At 42.5% G+C, this 20,000-nt stretch overlaps 1 protein-coding gene across 1 annotated transcript in view; it reads right to left on the bottom strand.

The window, feature by feature from the left end:
• Syne2 (spectrin repeat containing nuclear envelope protein 2) overlaps positions 1-20,000 on the bottom strand; it is a 321,669-nt gene that overhangs the window by 197,633 nt on the left and 104,036 nt on the right. The window contains exons 15-24 of the mRNA XM_036205561.1: positions 17,871-17,949; positions 17,424-17,611; positions 15,104-15,268; positions 13,435-13,557; positions 11,237-11,410; positions 7,264-7,422; positions 6,782-6,955; positions 4,553-4,687; positions 2,555-2,713; positions 20-231 (exon numbers count right to left, since the gene is read on the bottom strand). Of these exons, the coding sequence (XP_036061454.1) occupies positions 20-231; positions 2,555-2,713; positions 4,553-4,687; positions 6,782-6,955; positions 7,264-7,422; positions 11,237-11,410; positions 13,435-13,557; positions 15,104-15,268; positions 17,424-17,611; positions 17,871-17,949 (1,568 nt within the window). The remainder of the gene's footprint in view (positions 1-19; positions 232-2,554; positions 2,714-4,552; positions 4,688-6,781; positions 6,956-7,263; positions 7,423-11,236; positions 11,411-13,434; positions 13,558-15,103; positions 15,269-17,423; positions 17,612-17,870; positions 17,950-20,000) is intronic.

Raw genomic sequence — 20,000 nt, 5'->3', positions numbered from 1 at the left:
CGTCTTCCAAAGCACCAACCTCTCCTCCGGCGAGCCTCCCGGGGAGGACCGCAGGGTTCTGTGAATCCCAGAAGCACACTTCAGAAGCCTCTGTATCTTCTGTTCGTAATCTCTGAGGGCTCTCTCTAGTGCTTGTTGACGCTCTGGTGAAGGTAGCTCTTCACACAGTACCCTCAAGGCCCCCATGTGGTGTTCCAGCTGGCTCGCCACACTTTCCGGAGAAAAGCAAGCCTACGGCAGGGGAGAAAGTACAATCCGGGCTTCAGTGGAGGACACGTGCGATCAGAAACTCGGGGAGTGTGTGTGACTCTGACAGCATGCTCTTTTGTGGACCGTCTGCCATGAGCTGAGTGTGGTAACAGGGACTCAGGAAAAGTGATCTGGGAGTTAACCCTGGAGGAGTCCCAGTTCAGTAACTGACATGCCTGCCGATCATGGTCTGTCACACCAGGATGTGATGAGCACATCCCCACCTGCCCGCTTCACAGAGGGAGCCATCCCAGCTGGATGTGGGGGGAAGGAGGAGTTCTCTAGGGGTAGCTGGAGGACTGCCTCCAATTCTCTTCCTGCCGATACAGTCAAACGTCCTGACAAAAACAACTTGAGAAGTGTTCAGTTTCTCTCAGGGTCCCAAGCACAGTCCCTCACAGCAGGAAAGTCAGGAAGGAGGAGCTGCAAGCCGCTGGCCACACCACTCCCACAATCAGGAAGCAGCGGAAGGATGAAAGCAAGCAAAGCACTCAGCTCACTTCCTCCACTTCATACAGTCTAGGATTTAGCTCAGTGGTAGAGTGCTTGCCTAGCAAGCGCAAGGCCCTGGGTTCGATCCTCAGCTCAAAAAAAAAAAAAAAAGCCCTATGATACATCAGCCGGTCCAGCTGACCCCCTACAGGCATGCGTGGACACCCATCTCCCAGGTAACTCAGCTTCTGCCAAGCTGACAATGAACACAAACAACCCCATCACAGAAGTCACCTCCACCAGTGACAGGAGATGACAGGGAGCAAACGCTCTGAGAGCCCAGGTCCCCTGCTGCTGCTGGAGTGCTCAGCCTAAGAGCGAGCCATTGAAGGGACATCCTGGAGCCCTCTAAAGAGATTGGGGCTGTCCTTGGAGAGGGCAGAGAGCTACCACTGGGACCCAGGAAAATGGGACCTGTGCTTTGAAAGGCTAGTTCTGGGGGCGGGGGGCTGGGTGGTATCGCTGCCTTGGTGGAGCGCCCGCCCGTCTTATGTGCATGATGTCTTGGGTTTCAATCCCCAGCACTGCCCCCAACCCCTAAACCAGCAAATCATTGCGCTGAAAGACAATGAAGCCGTTTTCTTCCTAACAGATTAAGGGAAGTGCGACCGGATGAATGGAAGAGAAGCAGCACCTGGACTAACAAACGAAGCTGCTCAGTCACTGAGGCCCCAGTGGAGGGGGGAGGGGAAGGGGTGGAGATGGCTGAGAGAGCAAAGCCATTCATCACCAAGATGCAGTCGGAGAGGAGGGGGCAAAGCTTGAGAGAACCTGAAGTCCCTGACGAACATCTGTGATACCCACCAGTCAGGGGCAGACTAAGGAGATCCGGGGAAAGTCTCTGCTGGGGAAATGTAGGCACAACCATAGACAGGTGAATAAATAGTCTTAAGGGTATAAAATTGCATGCTACGGATGGGTGAAAGTGTAGACTATCCCGTCCAAAAACTAAAACATTTAGAAAAAGGGGCAGGAGAGATGGCTCAGTGGTTAAGAACACTGGCTGCTCTTCAAAGGTCCTGAGTTCAATTCCCAGCAACCACATGGTGGCTCAAACCACCTGTAATGAGATCTGGTGCCCTCTTCTGGCCTGCAGACACACATGCAGGCAGAACACTGTAAACATAATCAATAAATCTTTAAAAAAAAAAAAAACCAAACATTTAGAAAAAGAGAAGAAGATGGAGACATTTGTGAAGGATAGTAAAACTAGAGCTTCTTTACAGTACGTGTGTGTGCGTGTGTGTGTGTGTGTGTGTGTGTGTGTGTGTGTGTGTGTGTCTCATATATAGGCATCTTTTTGTCTCTGCAAGGAAGCGTACCACTGTGAGAGCCACAGAAGTTGACAGTCAAAGAGAAAAGAGGACTCAGAGCTATCCACTACACAAATCCAATCAAACATGCTGGAGACCAGAAAGAGATCACCGGCTTGCCCCCACCCCCACCCCGAGATCCTGTACGACTCAATTGCTCATCTTCACAAAGCTCTACTTTTGAGGATCCAGTATCCTAACAAACAAACATCTGTACTAAGGCAATAGTTGAGACAGTCATGACCAGTCTCAGGAGCAGGAGGTCCCCAGGCATCACAAGTGAAACACGAGACAAGAAATGTGGCTGAGATTTCTCACTTCAGATGGACAAGAAGCACAGGGTCCAGTTACAGCCCCGACCACGAAAGTGTCGAGTCCGTGGGTATGAGCAGGCTAACGTGATTTCCACAGCACAGCCAATCCCAGGCCATGAACTTGCACCATGGTTACCCAGCAAACACGGAGGCAAACAGCAGTGGCCGTGCGTGGGGTGCCTTTACCTCATGTTCCTTGGCGAGGCCCCTGGTCTTCCCTCGGCGGATAAGTTTCTTCTCTTTGTTGATTTGCTTTTCAAGTTTTGCAATATTGTCTCGAAGCTTTCCTTCTTCCATGTCTATTTTTAGTTGTTGGATATACAAAGAAATTTCATGATGGAGAGGCTGCAAACACCAAAGGAGCGTATTAATCATGAGAAGACAATATACTGAGCTCTTTCTCGTTCCAATAAAACAGCCACAGAAATGAAAGGAAGCAAAGCTTGCACCGTGTGTTCATTACTCACCTCCATTATCTTTGGAAGAATGTAACAACATTGCAGATCCATAAACCTATTCCTTCCTTCCTTCCTTCCTTCCTTCCTTCCTTCCTTCCTTCCTTCCTTCCTTCCTTCCTTTTTTTCAGAGCTGAGGACCTTACCCAGGGCCTTGCACTTGCTAGGCAAGCTCTCTACTACTGAGCTAAATCTCCAACCCCCTATTCTTTCTAACAACTAAAAAACGTGTTTTAAACTGTCAAAGATGCTGTTGAGAAAAGATAAGCTACAACTTGAGGGGAATACATTAAAAAGACATATCTGAGCCTAAGGAGACATAACAAACAGATGTATGTGTCCTGGACGGGGTCCTGGAGCAGACAAAAAGCATTACAAGTGACGGCATGAATGAGGCAGCTTAGGCTTTAGTTAATGATCACCTCTGTCCTTACTCATTCACAGGACAAATCCTACACTAGAACTCTCTAAACTACCTCCACCATGGTTCTTTAAAGTGAACACTGCTCTACACTGGAAGCCCATTTTTAAAAGGCTTAAATAGTGTGTGTACATTTTTAATCCCAGCGCTTGGGAGGCAGGGGCAGAAGAATCTCAGTGTATCAGGCTTGCCTGGTTTACACAGTGAATTCTAGGCCAGCCAAGGCTGCAGATGAGACCCTGTCTCAAAAACAAACCAAAAATAAATCTTCAGGAAAACCACTAATAGATTTTAATTCAATTACATAGACATCCCTTGATGAGGAATCCCCTCCCCACTAGAGATACTAAAATTCAAGGTCGCTCAGGTCCCTTACGGAAAGTGGCATGGCATTTACATATTAACTCACACCCTCTAATATACTGCAAGTACTCTCTAGATTATAGATAATGATTAATATCTATATGTAAATGCTATGCAAAAGTCACTATTCTGTATTGTTTAGTGAATCCTGCATGGATGGAGGAAAGGCTGTACACCTTCAGAAGAGACACAAGTCTTTTTTCAAATATCTTTAGCCCATTGTTTGAACACATGGACACAGAACCCACAAATATGGAGAGCTGACTATACTGATTAGACACATGCATATATCCATAATAATCATTTATTGAATATATCCTCTATGACTTATATAAATCTTTGTAACAATCCTACCAGTTAAATTGTGTTATCCCCAATTTACCAGTGAGGTTGCTAAAAGATTAGTAACCTGCCCAGGTTCACCTCCACTAAGCCTCTCCCTGTTTCTCTAGGGAAATCTGCCTGGACACATGCTTTACTATATTATCTCAGTCAGGATCCGGCCAGGAAATGAGAAACATGCTCAACTTTTCATTCTAGGGATATTAAATGGCTCCAGGCACGCAAGTTCAGACTAGTCAAACAAAGAAGAGAAAAGTGACCTAGAGAAAAGGAAAAAGACAAAGCTGCTCCACCCCAGGCTTGAGGCTTTGGTAGAGCCCAGGGAAGAGGGAGCCATGGAGACCAGGATGCTGGAGAATAACACATGCTGCTGCTGAGACATGGTGGCGAGGCAGAGAAAGAACGAAGGCTCTCCTTGTCTTCCTCCAGTGTGTCAGATCTATGAAGTATTATCCCTGGCTGAGGCAGACCCCACTTAGGGCAGAGCCCGGGGAGTGGTACCTCTAACTGTATCACAGAGTAGACAGAGGAAGTCGGGAATGACTCTGCTGATGAACAGGCCCGGCCCCAGAGCCCCGAGCCCAAGGCCCACGCTGCTCTTACCTCCCACTTGGCACACACATCTCGACGCTGCTCTTCCAGGTGCGGCTCCACATCACCCGGGGCATTACGCTTCAGTTCTTCAACGGCTTGCAAATACTTGGCCAGACTGTTGGTATTAAAAATTCCCAATGCTTCCTGGAAAAAGAAAATCATAGAAATCTGATCATAGTGCCAGATTCTTTGAGCTCCTTTGGTATGTCTTTAGCTGGGAGAAACAGAAGGGGAGCTGATGGTGATAACCTGAAATTTTACAGGAGGCATTTTTTTGGGGGGGGGGGGGAGGGGGTAAGTTGAGGTTGGTGACCTATTTCTGTATCTTGAGTTCTTTAAAAAAGATAACAAAATATGTTTTATTGAAAGGTCTTTACCGACTCAATATTCAAAAATGATAAAAAAAAATTAGTATACAAGAAGGTAAAATTTTACTGTAGGATTTACATGGCAAATATTTAATACTGTACATGAATAATGTTATGTATTCAGGAGACACCATTACCTCATCATCAACTCAAAGGCTTGTCCAAGGCCAGTCTACAGACAGCCGGCCCCACCCCAGGGCAAGAGCTGCAGTGAACAGCCAGGTACAGACTGTATGGAGCTGCAGCTGCTCCTCCCCTGGCATGGTCTCTGAGAGCAGAAACCTGGCTTAGGTAATCAGTGAACGACAGAACAAAAAATAGGTTGGGAAGTTTGTGAGAAGGGCTGAAAACGCACAGGAGAAGGAAAGATTCTGGAGAAGGAAATTACACAGGGTAGAGGCTCATTCATTCACACAATACACATTTATTAAGCACCTACTGTAGACACAACACAGTGCAGAACCCCAGGGCCCTTCTCTCCATGGCTTCTTTGGTAACTGCTATCTTTGTGAGCTGAAAAACACTCATGTCAGTGTGGGCTACCACTACCTTCCCATCAATGGAGGGTGTCAGGGTAGGATCCAGCTGGGCATGGTCTTACTTCTATGATGAAAATGTAACTTCACTAAATGGCCCAGTCCAAAACAGAGGATCTGTGGTCTCAAATTCCAGACTGTCAGGGAGAAGAAAATGGGACAAAAGCTGATGTCCTTTCCTCACCTAGAAACCTCAGCTTTTTTTTTTTTTCATGAATTTTTTTATTTATGCATAGCTTTGTTTGTCTGTCTGTGACCATATGCATGCCTGTGGAGGGCAGAAGAGAGCATTAGATCCCCTGAAACTGGAATTACAAGCAATTGTGAGCTGCCCAATGTGAGTCCTGGGGACTAAACCCGGGTCCCTCTACAAAAACAAGTGTGCTTAACCAGGGAGCCATCTCTCCAGCCAATTTCATCTTTATAAGCCACATATGGGACTCTTCTGAAATCCACTTCAGCAAATGATTGATTGACTTCTTGCTTTTCTGAAGTAGATTCTAATGTAGCTCAGGCTAGCCTCCAGCTGCTATGTAATGAAAGATGACAGAGTACTCCTGATTCTTGTCCCTCAGCTTCCTGAGTTCTGAGGTTATAGGAGTGCACTATGAGCAAGTTGTCCAGGCTTATACACTCACTCTCTCTCACACATACATATACACACACATATAGAGGGGGGACTAGTTGAAAAGAAAGATCAATGGGAGTGAGAAGGGGTGGAGAAAAATATTTGCATGTATGAAAATGTCATAATGAAACTTACTATTGTGCATTATATAGATATGTACACACACACACACACACACACACACACACACAACCCTAGTAACCAATGAAATAAAGTAAAAACAAACAAACAAACAAACAAACAAAAAACAAAAACACCACAACCAAAATGCTGCAACCTCTCTACTACACCAAACAACACTATTGGGTCTTTAAGTCACAGATTAGTATATGTCTATGAAAAATGTCTCAAAGGAACTTAAGAATAGTATTGTTCTGTAGTCACAGATTTTAAACTAACAAAGTGCCTCTATACATCTTTTTTTTTTTTTTTTTCATTTAAAGCCTCAGCAAATCTGATACCTGGGCTGTGCTCACTTTCAAGTAAAAAAGCCAGAGGCACTAGATTCTCCACCATGGAATCAGCTGTGCCGTTGGTACTGATCTTCACTTGAATACTTATTGTTAAATCTATCAGGGGAACTATATCTAGTCCTGGGGAAACAAGTTACAGCAACTCTGCGTGTCATCCTACGCAGGAAACATCCACATGTCAAGCAGCTTGGGTAGCTGATGACAACCGTTCCCCAGGTGAACAAACTTCCCACCTTGTACTTTGAAATGAGTCCACCAGGGCGCTCTCTCTGCCCAAGTAACTGCTGGGCTCTGGTGATGTACGACTCCAGGTCCTTCCGAGCCTCTTCCACCCTTCGCCTCACGTCTACTTCCGGTGAGCTATCTGTTAAGTTCTTGCACACCGAAGACAATTCTACCATGATAATCTGCAAAAGCAAAAAAATAAAACAACTTCTCAAGTACACACCTGGACCGACGTCTTACTCCATCCCTAAGTTTCCAATCTTTTCATTCTACTGGCAGTTTATATTTTATGGTTAAGCATAGAAATATATTATTGAGAACATTTCTATTTTCCAATATGGTCTAAATTATAAAGAAATAAAAGATAATGTAAAATTAAAATTTTACAAACTATTTCCAGGATTCGGGCCATGCCTTCCTCCTGGACCACCCATCAACCACTTGGTTCTAAAACAATGAATTCATTAAGGAAGGAACGTTAACTGGAGACCTGGGCTTCCTCCTTAGCTTCTTGGATCTTTGCCTGAAGCCCGGCTCGGAGGACATTTTGGAAGGACTCCAGGTTCGAAGCACTTTGAACACCCATCTGAAGAGTAGCTTCAGTTCTGGCCAGAAGTTCCTCATACATAGAGCCTTTAGCAATAAGATGCTACAACAAATCAGAGATCACAGTCAATATTTGGATTCTAAACCATATGCCAACCTTACATCAGGGAACTGGGAAACGGCAACTGTTAATCCAGAATGAAGCAAACTTGTATTCTAAAAAAAAAAATGTTCTCTTTAGAAGCACGTTTTGAGGGCTAGGGATGTGGCTCAGTTGGGACAGCACTTGCTTCTCATGCATGGGGCTGACTTCCATCAACAGCACCACATGACATCAGGTGTGGTGGAGCACAACTGTAATCCCAGCACTAGGGCGGTAAAGACAGGAATCAGAAGTTCAAGATCACCCTTGGCTCACAGCAAGTTCGAGGCCAACCTGGAATTCAAGTGACGTTGCCTCAAAATATAAATAAATAAGGGTTGGAGAAATGGCTCAGAGGTAAGGAGCGTTTGCTGCTCCTGTGGAGGACCTGAGTTTGGTTCCCAGCACCCACACCAGATGGTTAATAACTGCCTGTAACTCTAGCTTCAGAGGATGACGCCCCTGTCTGTCATCACAGGTGTGTTCAAACTCACACACACACACACACACACACACACACACACACACACACACACACACATCCTGCCAGGTGTAATGGTGCACGCCTTTAATCCCAGCATTGGAGAGACAGTGGCAGGCAGAGCTCTGTGAGTTTGAGGCCAGCCTGGTTTATATAGTAAATTCTACGATAGCCAGGGCTACACTGAGAAACCCTGTCTCAAAAATAAGAAAACCTTTAAGAAAATATTCTCTAAAAATTTAAATAAGTAAAACATTTGAAATATATTAACACAATCAGATTCTGACAAGACCTTTTATAGAATACTCTTTATAAACACTTCAATAAAATAAAAACTACAACTCAATGCCAATAAAAAGAAAATAAATTGGAAGAATAACAACTTTTAAAAATAAAATTGTTCTTAGTCAAATTTGAAGGGAAGTCAATAAATTTATTAGAGAAAATGACTACTAAAAATAATCTTTTAAAAACTTCTTTTTATACAACATACAAAAGTAAATTCCAGATGGATCGGAAGTGGTATGTAAAATATAAAGCCTCAATGAAGAATGAATTCTCTAGGAAAAAATCAACCTGCTGCTGGGATGCAGTATTTTCTTTTCTTTTAAGTAGAGAAAGACATGACTATAGAAATGTATATACTTTCTCTGCAAAACAAGCTACCAGCAGGTCAATGATTTACTGAAAATCTTTTCCACAGGAATGAAAATGGATCAGAGTTCAAAGAGCTTATGTAATTCATTAAGAAAATCCCGAGATGCCCCATCTGGGTGGCTGCCATCCCAGCCAATCAGAAAGCTGAGGCAGAAAGTCACCAAGTCAAGGCCTCTTGGGTTACAGGATGACATCAAGGCCACTCTGTGCCATTTAGTGAGACCCTTTCTTAACGTAAAAAATACCAAAAGGGCTGTGAATACAGTTCAATGTAGCTGCCTGCCTAGCATGTTCAATCCCCAGTAAAACACATGCATGCATGAGCACACACACACACATACACACATCACACACATACTCTCCCCCCCAAAAAAAGTTAAACTCCGAAGAAAACTCTGAAACAAAAGAATATATATCCACAGAATTACATGTCTAATAAGTATGTAAAAGATAACTCAATCTTATACAAAAATAATGACTTTCTAGCTTTCAAATTAGCATTAAAAAGTTAATTGCTCCTCAAGAACAGGATGGGTGATATGAAACAGGTGTCAGTTTGGGGCCAGCAAGCATGCTCAGGCCACTTTTATCAGTTTTCATGTAGTAGGATGGTGGAATTTTTATTTTTATGAAATTAGAACACTCCCCTTTAATTTTGACCTTTTTCTCTTTTTAATTTTATAAAAAAAATAACAAAGGAGCCCATATACTAGAAAGGTACTGCGTGAAGAACAGGTCCCTTTCTCCAGCCGACCTACTTGTTGGAGCCCACTAGGTTTCCTAGTGGCTGTACCCAGCAGGATTGCATGGGAGGTTGATTGGACCACGAGCCTGGGTACCAGGTGTTTGTAAGGGTCTAACTAGCAAGGGGGAGGTCTTTTGCGCCACTTCTTGGCATTGTTATAAATAGACCTTTGGAAGAAAGTTCTGGATAAGGTTCCAGGCCCACTCGAATCTATCCTGTGTTTTCTCTCTCCTTTCTCTATTTCTAACTAAGTCTCTAATCCCTCATTCCTCATGAGTTCCTGGGGTAAATAAGTGTGGGGGCTGGTCTGCCACACCTACTGACTGTCATTTACTCACCCATTGGAACACTGACTTTTAAAAGTAGTTATGTGTCTGTGCCAGAAACTGAGTGCAGCGCAGGGCCAAGACACAAAAGTAAGTTATTCTTCCCTTCTTACAGATATTGTTCTGCAGATATAAAAGTATAAACTATGAAGGCACAACCATTTTTAAAACGGAAACAGATCATCCACACTGTCTAGAGGCCTTCCTACTCTTTAAACACATCTTCTGGCCGAACATAGTGGGGTACACCTGTAACCCTAGCACCACAAGGTGTGGTCAGGAGGATCAGGAGTTCAGGCATTTGAAGGTTCCTGGGCTACATGAATTCCTGTATCCCCCAACTCCCAAAAATACATCTATCAAGAAGTCAATAATAAATAGAAAATATATGATCTATTGTTGTGATCAAATAGAGATTATCTAATAATTGGAGTGATTACAACATGACTATGTTCTTACTGTGTATAAGAAAGATCACTGCTTTTTTTTTTTTTTAAATAGCTGTAAAATAATTTGAAATGAAAAAGAACAATCATACTCTAGGGCCAGCCAAGATGGCTTGGCGGGTAAGCTTGCCACCATGCTTAATGATCTGCGTTTAGTCCCTGGGACCCACATGGTTTAAGAATCAGCTCCTAAGTTACTCTTTCACCTCTACATGTGCATGTGGCTTGGCCGCCACACAGGTAAGTAAAGATAATTAAAAAACAAAAACAAAACTTAAAATTATGCTTTAAAAATCTGTTTAAGCCAGGGGGGGAGGGGGTGGTGATGGTGGTGGCACACACCTTCAATCCCAGCACTCAGAGAGCAGAGCCAGGCTGATCTCTATGAGTTCGAGGCCAGCCTGGTCTACAGAGCAAGCTCCAGGACAGGCACCAAAACTACACAAAGAAACCTTGTCTCAATAAAAAGAAAATCTATTTAATATTGGATACCTATTTCATTTCTTTTACTAAAGCAAATTGCAGATGATCAAATTTTTAAAAATGAAAGCGCTCCTTTATTCCACAAATTTCCCATCTGGGTACAGCTTACAACATGTTCTGTTGATGTTATGGTTGTGCTGGAACTCAGTAGAAATCCTCAGTTATCCTAATACTGAAATACACTTGCACCTCATTGTTTCTCTTGAGTGGCTGCTTGAGGAAAAATGCAGAATGGAGTTCAAACCCAGTCACTGCTCCGTCAGTGAGGCCAGGACAGAGCTGGTTTGAAGGGACTTTCAAGGCACAGATGACTACATAATTCCTATGTTCCCATCATAGTGAGCCATTAAAGATAATTCACTCCTCTTCCTGCCTCTCACACACCAGCATATTCCAATCCCCAGGTTATAGGCAGGAAAATGAGTTAAAACCTTACACTACCAAGGCATTCCAAGCATGCTAACTGAAGAGGAAATCAGCGATTGGAGTCCATGCCATTTTAAAACTTCACAATAAGGAAAATTAAATGCAGGCTCATTATTGTCTGCTTTTTCACACTTTTTGTTTATATTAAAACACAAGCCTATAAAAGTTTCCAATCACAAATGCACCCTCTTGCACACATTCACACTCATACCTGCAAGGTGTCCTCCGAGGAGCCATCCACATCATCTTGATGTCGAAGGAGATCCAAGATGGATTTGCTCTCTGACTCCCAGATTCTCACCTCCTTAATGAGTTTTTCAACTTCTTCATTCACCTTGGATTGTCCGGTTGACTCTTCATCTTCTATTTCCTGTTTGTCCACGGCCTATAACATTCAAAACCATCATTAAGAAGATACCGTCACAATACAAAAATGTTTAAAATCATATCACCATCCTGAAGAATATGAATTCAACACCAAGTTGCGTGGAGTTTGCTTAACAACAAGGGCAGAGAAACACATCATTAGGTATTCTGCCACGGCATGAACATCACAAAGCAAATGTCCTTACACAAACCCAGAGCCTACTAGACGTATAGGCTTTGTGTTAGAGCTCTGCAGTGTATTTGGTCTGCACACAACTGTGCGTTTGTGATGTAAGACCTAGTTTGGCAGTGATAATATGAAGGCATGCATCACTTTACAAATGAAAAGATCGATCATGCATGTTATCTTAATTATATCATTTCTGTCGGCTAGATGGTACTATCTCATTTTATAAGTAAAACTGAAGCTTAGAAAATTAATCTGGATAAACTTGTCTAAAACTCATACAATTAAATTTAGCTATTACTAACAATAATGATACAGTATCATCAAAAAGAGATTCAGAGCCAGTCACAGTGTCACACATCTATAATCCTAACATTCAGGGGTCTCAAGCAGGAGGATTGTAAATTCTAGGATAATCTGAGTTATGTAGGAACACCATGTCTCAAAAAAAAGTAAGAAAAGGATGAGCTGGGTATGATGGCACATGTCTGCAATCCTTGCACTCATGGGGTTCAAGGGTTGCTATGAGTTTGAGGCCAGCCTGGGCTACACAGCAAGACTCTGTCAAATACAAACATACATACATACATACAAACATACATACATACAAACATACATACATACATATATACATATATATATATATATATATATATATATATATATATAAATAATTCTCTCCTCACTAACAGACTCTCAGTATTCTATAGACTGATATAGTAAAGTTTTGCATAACCAAAAATTTCAAAGTTGGTCTTCCTAGGCATGGTAGCGCCTGCCTTTAATCCCAGAACTCAGAATCTCTCTTGAGTTTAAGACCAGCCTGGTCTACATAGTGTGTCTGAGGCAAGCCAGGGTTACACAGAGAGAACCTGTCTCAACACACACACACACACACACACACACACACACACCACCACTCATGCACCCACATGCACCCACATGCAAGTATGCTTACACATATATATCTGAACATTTTAAGAGGTCGGAGACTTATATTTTAAAGTACATCACATGAATTGAGATCCTTCTAGATTGTTTTTTATTACACGTTTTTTTTTCATGCAGTGGTATAGATGAACCCCAAGCTTCCTGCATTCCAGACAAGGGAGAGCTCTAACCCTGTGCTCCTTGCCCATTAGGCATTCTTATTAATGAAAACATTAGCATTCCTGCCAGCTGGCTGAGGTCACTTATGGAAGGTGATATGGCTGGTTTAGGGGTGCGGCACATATCTGAAGCCATGGGTACTAATTACTGTTGCACATGTGCGGTTTTATTTTTTTGTTCCCTTCTCATACCTTACTGAAAAACGTAACATCCTCCAAACTGTCCGCCACAACAGGGAATATCAGTTATACTTTCTGCCACCCACAGAGAGTAAACAACACAGAAAGAGGTTGGTGGCTAGCCAACTTTGGAAGTTGCCAGGTGTGTCCAATCTGTGGCCCTCAGGCCGCACATGACTGAAGAGAACCACAAGCGTGGCCCAGCACAAAATCCCAAACTCATTTCTGTCATTAGGTTGTCTTGCCTTTTTGTTGTTTGCTGGTGTGATTCAATTGCCAGTTCCTGAGCACTGGCCACACCTGAGTACTTGTTGGAAGTCCTCCAAAGAAAATCCAAACTTGTTTGGCACCACTCCGAAGTCCTGCCTGCTTTGATGGATGGAGAAGCCCAGAGGCATGAAGTTACTTCCCGAGGGGACCCACTAAAGCATTTCCTTCATCAGTGACCGAGTCATGACTGTTATCTACCAATGCGGACACTTCCCACTGTTCCAACTGGGCTTTTCCAGGGAAAAGTAGCAAAGCTAGATCATCCCTGTGAGCAGGTACGAAGCACACCGGCCTTACCTGTATGTCCTCACCAGGACTTTCATGAAACTCTGCTGGCATAACTGACTCCTTAGACAGCATCGTTCCAGAACTGTCCCCAGTGGGCTGGTCCTGAATTTTTGTAACTGGCAGTTTCAGTTCCTATAAAAATTAATTTTGTAAGTTTTATGCTCACATTTCTACTTCTTTGATAATATATATTAAAAATAGTCAGTAGAAAAATATAGACAAATATACTTGTAGGGTCTATCAGTCATCAACTGTGTTGGGAAACATGTATGTATGGCCAGGTGTAATGGTGCACACCTGTAACCCCAGCACTCAGGAGGTAGAGGTAGGAGGATCAAGTGTGCAAGCCCATTCTCAGCTAGGCAGAGTTTGTCACAAACACACACACACACACACACACACACACACACACACACACACAATTTCTACTAAAAATGTCTAAGAAATGGTTATGAACAAGTAAAAGAATGTGACATTTTTATTATAACTCTGTTTTATGATAAATATTAATATAAAGATAAATAAGATCTTGTATAGTTTCTTAAGGAGCTTGGGTAGGCAAAACAATGCTTAGGTTTTGGGTAAAGGAACTGACAGGCATATGTTAGAAAAGGCTCAAACATAAAGGTTCTTTTCAAGATAAGTATACTCAAAAGAAATTAGAATACCTTTAGGTCTACTCTTTAGTTCACAACTATAGTGGCTATCATAGCCCATAGAGTGGAGAGAACGCAGATGCGTATCACCTGATGCATAATCAAATGCAACTTGACATATTCATACAGTAGGCTTCTACTCTCCAGTGAAAAGGAATGAAGTGCTGTTATATACGACAGCTGGATGAACCTTAAAAGCATTGTGCCAAGGGCATTAAGCCAGTCAGTCATGAAGCACCACATATGATTCTATTTATATGAAAAGTCCAAAAAAGCAAATCTATAGAAAAAAAAAAAAAAGAAGGACTGGTGGTGATCTAGGACTGGGATGTTGGAAAAGAAATATTGACAGACGACATATGTGCAGATCATCTTCATAAAATGATGACAGTGTTCTAAAGCTAACAGTCAGGCAAATGGGGGACCCAAGTTCAGATCCCCAGCATCTACAGAAAAGCCAGGTATAACGGTGTGCATCTGTAATCCCAGGGCTAAGGGGTCACAGACAGGGTCACTGGCGTTGACAGCAAGCTGGTCTACCCAACTGGTGAGCTCAAGATCAGTAAGAGACCTTGTCTCAAAAGTAATGTGGGGGCTGGAGAGATGGCTCAGAGGTTAAGAGCACTGACTGCTCTTCCAGAGGTCCTGAGTTCAATTCCCAGCAACCACATGGAGGCTCATAGCCATCTATAATGAGATCTGGTGCCCTCTTCTGGCCTGCAGTCATACAGGCTGTATATATAATAAATAAATAACTCTTTAATAATAATAATAATAATAATAATAATAATAATAATAATGTGGACAGCAGTTGAGAAAGGCACACACACGCACACACACACACCCCTACATGTATGGGCAGGAATGCATATATACTACACGCTCAAAAAAAAAAGCCTGATTGCATTGACAGCTGCACAATCATGAGTCTGCTAACAGCCACTGAGCTCTGCCCATATAACCGAATTATAAAGTAGGTGGATGATCTCTCCAGGAAGCCGTTACCAGAAACAACAACTTACAAGTGGAGTCTTTGTGATAAACTTTCTCCATCTTTTATTCAGCCTTCTCAGTTCTTTAGAAACTGATGATCCAGCTTCGCCATCGCTGACTTCAATTAGGAAACTCCCCACCTCATTTAGAGAGGTGTATTTTGCATTCCACTGGGAAAGGGTCTCAAAGGGAACCTACATATAAGCAAAAGAAATATTTAATGGTATATCTCTATTACTAATATCCATAATAAATCTCGCCGGGCAGTAGTGGCGCACGCCTTTAATCCCTGCACAGGAGGCAGAGCCAGGCAAATCGCTGTGAGTTCAAGGCCAGCCTGGTCTACAGAGTGAGATCCAGGACAGGCGCAAAGCTACACAGAGAAACCCTATCTTGAAAAACAAAAACACAAAACATCACCAACAAAAAAGCTTTCTCCAAAGGCTGACTCTCAGCAAAGACTGAGTATGAAGGCCTTTGCAGACACACTGACTCCCTCTTAGAGAACTCCCCAGCTCGTTGTCTCAGATTGCGGTGTGGCAGGTATCAGGGACTGTCTTGATCCAAACCCCAGACTCTTCAGAAGTGCCTGTCGATCATTTTAAGTGCCTGGTGAACTAACAGTGGAGGTTCCCTGACTCATTAGATCAAGAGGGCATACCGCCTTGGGAATTGTTTCCCTAGAGGCCATGCTGCCTTGGAACTGTTTCATTTAATCTCAAGGCCAAGAATTATTTGTCATTTGGTCCAACAACGTAACAGTGGCATTGTTTATGTGACCGATGCTACTAAGTCTCCTTCCAGGTTAAAAGTCTCTTGCAAGATCTCTGGCAGCCCAGGGCATTTCAGCAGAGGTTTGGGATCACATTCAAGATAGTAACTTGCCTCAGGTTTAGGTATATTTTAATAGCAGACCCTGAAAGACAGAAGAACTTGTAGAATCAATCTAGGTGACAGGGAGACGTGATGACTTACTAAGTTCAAGGCACTCTCTGTACTCTTACACTCAGCACAACCCTGTCATACCAAGAACCTACTGTCCGAGAAGTAATTCCTCTCCATCTGGAAGACGTTCAGTGTGAAAGGCCAGCTAGATCCACTTTCAACAATGAAAATCAATGACAGTAACAAATACTATCTCCTAGCCAGCGTATGAAAATAATAATGAATTACACTAACACCCCTCCCACACATCTGATATTAAAATATATGTAACTCAGAAAAGTTGCAATCTTGAACATACAATCCTAAACCTCTGCCTTGATGCCCCAAGCAGTCGGAGAGCTTGTTAGAGCCTTTTAGTGCTGAAGTGGACGTGGAGGCATCTGTCTGCCAGAGCCCATGCTGCTAGTAAGTGGTTGAACTAGATGACTTAAGTTGGGAAGTGTTAAGTAATTATTTGCCTCGGTAAAACCCTTACCAAGGCGGTGTGGCCTCTATTGGCCAACCAGTACGGGACCCTCTGTGGGAAAAATTCAGGAAGGATTTAAGAGTGAAGGTTTTAACTAAATAGAAAATTATAGTTCTGAAAAATAGTGATTTAGGTAGGCATGGTGGTACATGCCTATAATCCTGTCACGAAGGCAGTTCCATGAAAACAGGAGAATCTTGACTCTAAAGCCAGCCTAGATCATATAGCCAAGAACCTGTCTCAGAAAGAGAGGCAGGGTTAAGAGATCCCAGAGCCTCCCACATGTCAGACAAGTGCTATACCACAACATCAACCCTTACTAATTCTTCCCAGTGTCTTCTCTGAACTCTCTAAAGAGAAGGGCAATAGGGGGCTGAAGATGGAGCTCAGTTGGTAGTGTGCCAAGAATGCACAAACTGGGTATGTACTGCACACCTATAATCCTTGAACTCAGGAGGTGGAGGCCGGAGGTCAGAAGTTCAAAGTCACCTTCCACTATGGGGGGATTTTCAAGGCCAGCCTCGGGTAAATAAGCCCTTATCTCAAATAAATAAATATTTTTTCTAAAAGCTGTATTATTTATGTAAACTTGTGTGTGTGTGTGTGTGTGTGTGTGTGTGTGTGTGTGTGTGTATAAACATACAATGTGAAGAAAATACTCTCTGACAATTATATTAGGAAAAAAACTAAGTCCTTCCCAAGATCTTGAAGAATTTCCTAGAAGATATGCTTTTACTCCTTTGTAGACACTCTTAGGAGTGAAAATGGGCCTCCAAACAAGAAGAAATAAAAGAGTAAATCTAGCTGGGCATAGTAATGCATGCTTGAATCCAGAACTCAGGAAGTAGAGGCAGACAGATGCCAAAGTTCAAAGCTAGCCTGGTCTACTTAGTCTCCAAAAACAGAAAAACTGGGGCAGTGCCCTTGATTTCAAATACCTCTTTAATTTGTTCCTTCTTTGTCACCTCAAAAGAGGCCTTCAGTAGCTGGAGGTCGTCCTCATATGTTGACCAACACTCCAGCACTCTCTGCAGCGTGGCCTTCGTGTCATGTATGCGCTGTCTGCACACGTGAACATCCTTTTCCAACATCACAAACCCCTCCTCAACACTCTCACATTCTCCAGCTACATCAGCAAAACAAACAAACAAACAAACAAACAAACAAGTCTTAGAAAACGGTTTTCTTTTGTAAACAGTATTAAGGAGACTCTTTGCATTAATAGACCAATGAACATGTTCCCTTGGCAATATTAAAAGCAAAAAGCAAGAATTTCCCAAGGAAAACATACATGGAAAAAGTTAATTTCCAAACCACTAAAGGCAAACAAAGGCCACCTTGAAATGATGGCCATGCCATTAAAAGCATTAACTAGGATACTTTACCCAAATTCTTAAACATTTCTTCACATTTTTGAAAAGAAGTATCAAGTTGAGCTAGGAACTTTTTCTCTTCAATAAATTTCTGTGAAGGAAAGGAAAACAAAATATTGACAGAGTTTACTTTTGAAAATGTGTGAAGAAATCCAGATATTGGTTTATGATGCCAGTAAAGGTCAGAATTGCCAATTTTTCTTGAGGACGTTTATATGCCAACACATTGCAGTAGCAAAAAGGGAGGGAACGGTTCATGAAGGGTGGCTAGGACTTAGCAGATGTGAGGGCGCAATGCCACAGGGCTATCTATCACTCTCAGTTAGCTTAACATACTCGTGGGACTTTACATTGCTTTCTCTTGCTGGGAAGGGCAAGTTCATCTCTGAGAGCAAAGCCAAAACCTTCTAATTCACCCGCTTTAGTAACACTGTGTAACTGTATCAGTCGTTTTTGCCTCCCAGGCTTTAGTCACATCAACTAGTCCTCAGTAGCTACATTAGGTTACTCTGCCAGATGCTGTCTCCACTTGCACAAGAGCGTCCATGATATTACCGTCACCTAATCAGCTTCGGAAAAAACATGGAGCAAACGCCAAACTAGCCTGGACTTGGCTCTAAACTCACTGCTTATTATATCATTAGTTCTCATCCTATGGGTCACACCCTCCTGGGGGAAGGGATGTCGAACAATCCTTTACATAAGGGTCACCTAAGACCATCAGAAAACACAGATATTTACAATTCACAATAGTAGCAAGATTACAGTTATGAAGTAACAACAAAAATAACTTTATGGTTGAGGGTCACAACATAAGAAACTATTAAAGGATCATAGCATTAGGAAGGTTGAGAACCACTGATCATACTCTTATTTTGTGCCAGCAAACTACTATGACTACTAAAACAGCAAAATGTAAATCCAAAACTGGGTTCTGTGGCACATTCCTGTAATCTAGCACTTATCAGATAGAGGCAGGAGAATTGGGAGTTTGAGACCAACCTCACTACATAAGACCCTGTCTTAAAAATATGAATGAGTGGACTGGAGAGATGGCTCAGTGGTTAAGAGCACTGGCTGTTCTTCTAGAGGTCCTGAGTTCAATTCCCAGCAACCACTTGGTGGCTCACAACCATCTGTAATGAGATCTGGCGCCCTCTTCTGGCCTGCAGGTAAATGTGCAGGCAGAACACTGTATACATAATTAATAAATAAATAAATAGATAAATAAATAAATAAATAAATCTTTTTTAAAAATACAAACAAGCAAACAAAAGCCCAGAAAAAAGAAAACTAAAACTTTAGAGACAATAAAAGGTTATAGATAGTATTACTCTATATATTTTATATAGAAACAAAACCTAGCCCAGTTTAGAATGACGCCTCCAATTTGGGGCACAATATTTAAATGATAAATGATAGCCTGTCTGTGGCAGCCCATGCCTTTAATCCTAACATTGGGGGTGGAGGGGCCGGGAGACAGAGGCAGGCAGATCTCTGTGAGTTTGAGGCCAGCCTGGTCTACAGAGAGTTCCAGGACAGCCAGGGCTACACAGTAAAACCCTGTCTCTGAGAAACAAACAAACAAAAAATATAAATGGTAAAGAAATATGTCTTCATCATGCTTTTCCATTTTCCTCTGAAACTTGTAATTTTGGCTTTTTCAAGAGCCCTGTCCCCCTGCTCACCCTTCATTCCCAAAAGAAAAAAGAAAAAAAAAAAGGAAAGGAAGGTTGAAACTAGTAGTGAAGAAGGTACCCCTGTGGAGCGTAAGCTTGAATTTCTGCAGGGACACAACCACGCTTGAAACAAGTTGGGTTGTTTTTTTTGTTTTTTCTTGGAAGCATTTAGACCATTTCCTATTCAGCTTGGGACAGAGGGGCAGCAAGATGGCTCCAGAGTGCATAAAAGCACTTGCCACCAAGCCTGAAGGACTGAGTGCCATCCCTGGGACCCACATGATGGAGGAGAACTAACTCCCACAGGTTGTCATGTGACCTCCACATGCCATCTGTGGCATGCACCTGCTGCCACTAACAAATCAAAGTAACTTAAAATACATTTTCAAAAATCAGAAATAAAACTTGAGAGACTAAGCCCAAAGTTTTCAAAGAAAAGTCAACTGTTGAATGAAAGAATAAA

This window comes from Onychomys torridus, chromosome 14, assembly GCF_903995425.1.
Source record: "Onychomys torridus chromosome 14, mOncTor1.1, whole genome shotgun sequence".
NCBI lineage: Eukaryota > Metazoa > Chordata > Mammalia > Rodentia > Cricetidae > Onychomys > Onychomys torridus.
Note: the sequence above shows the minus strand (reverse complement) of the source record. Positions and strands in the feature narration are given on the sequence as shown.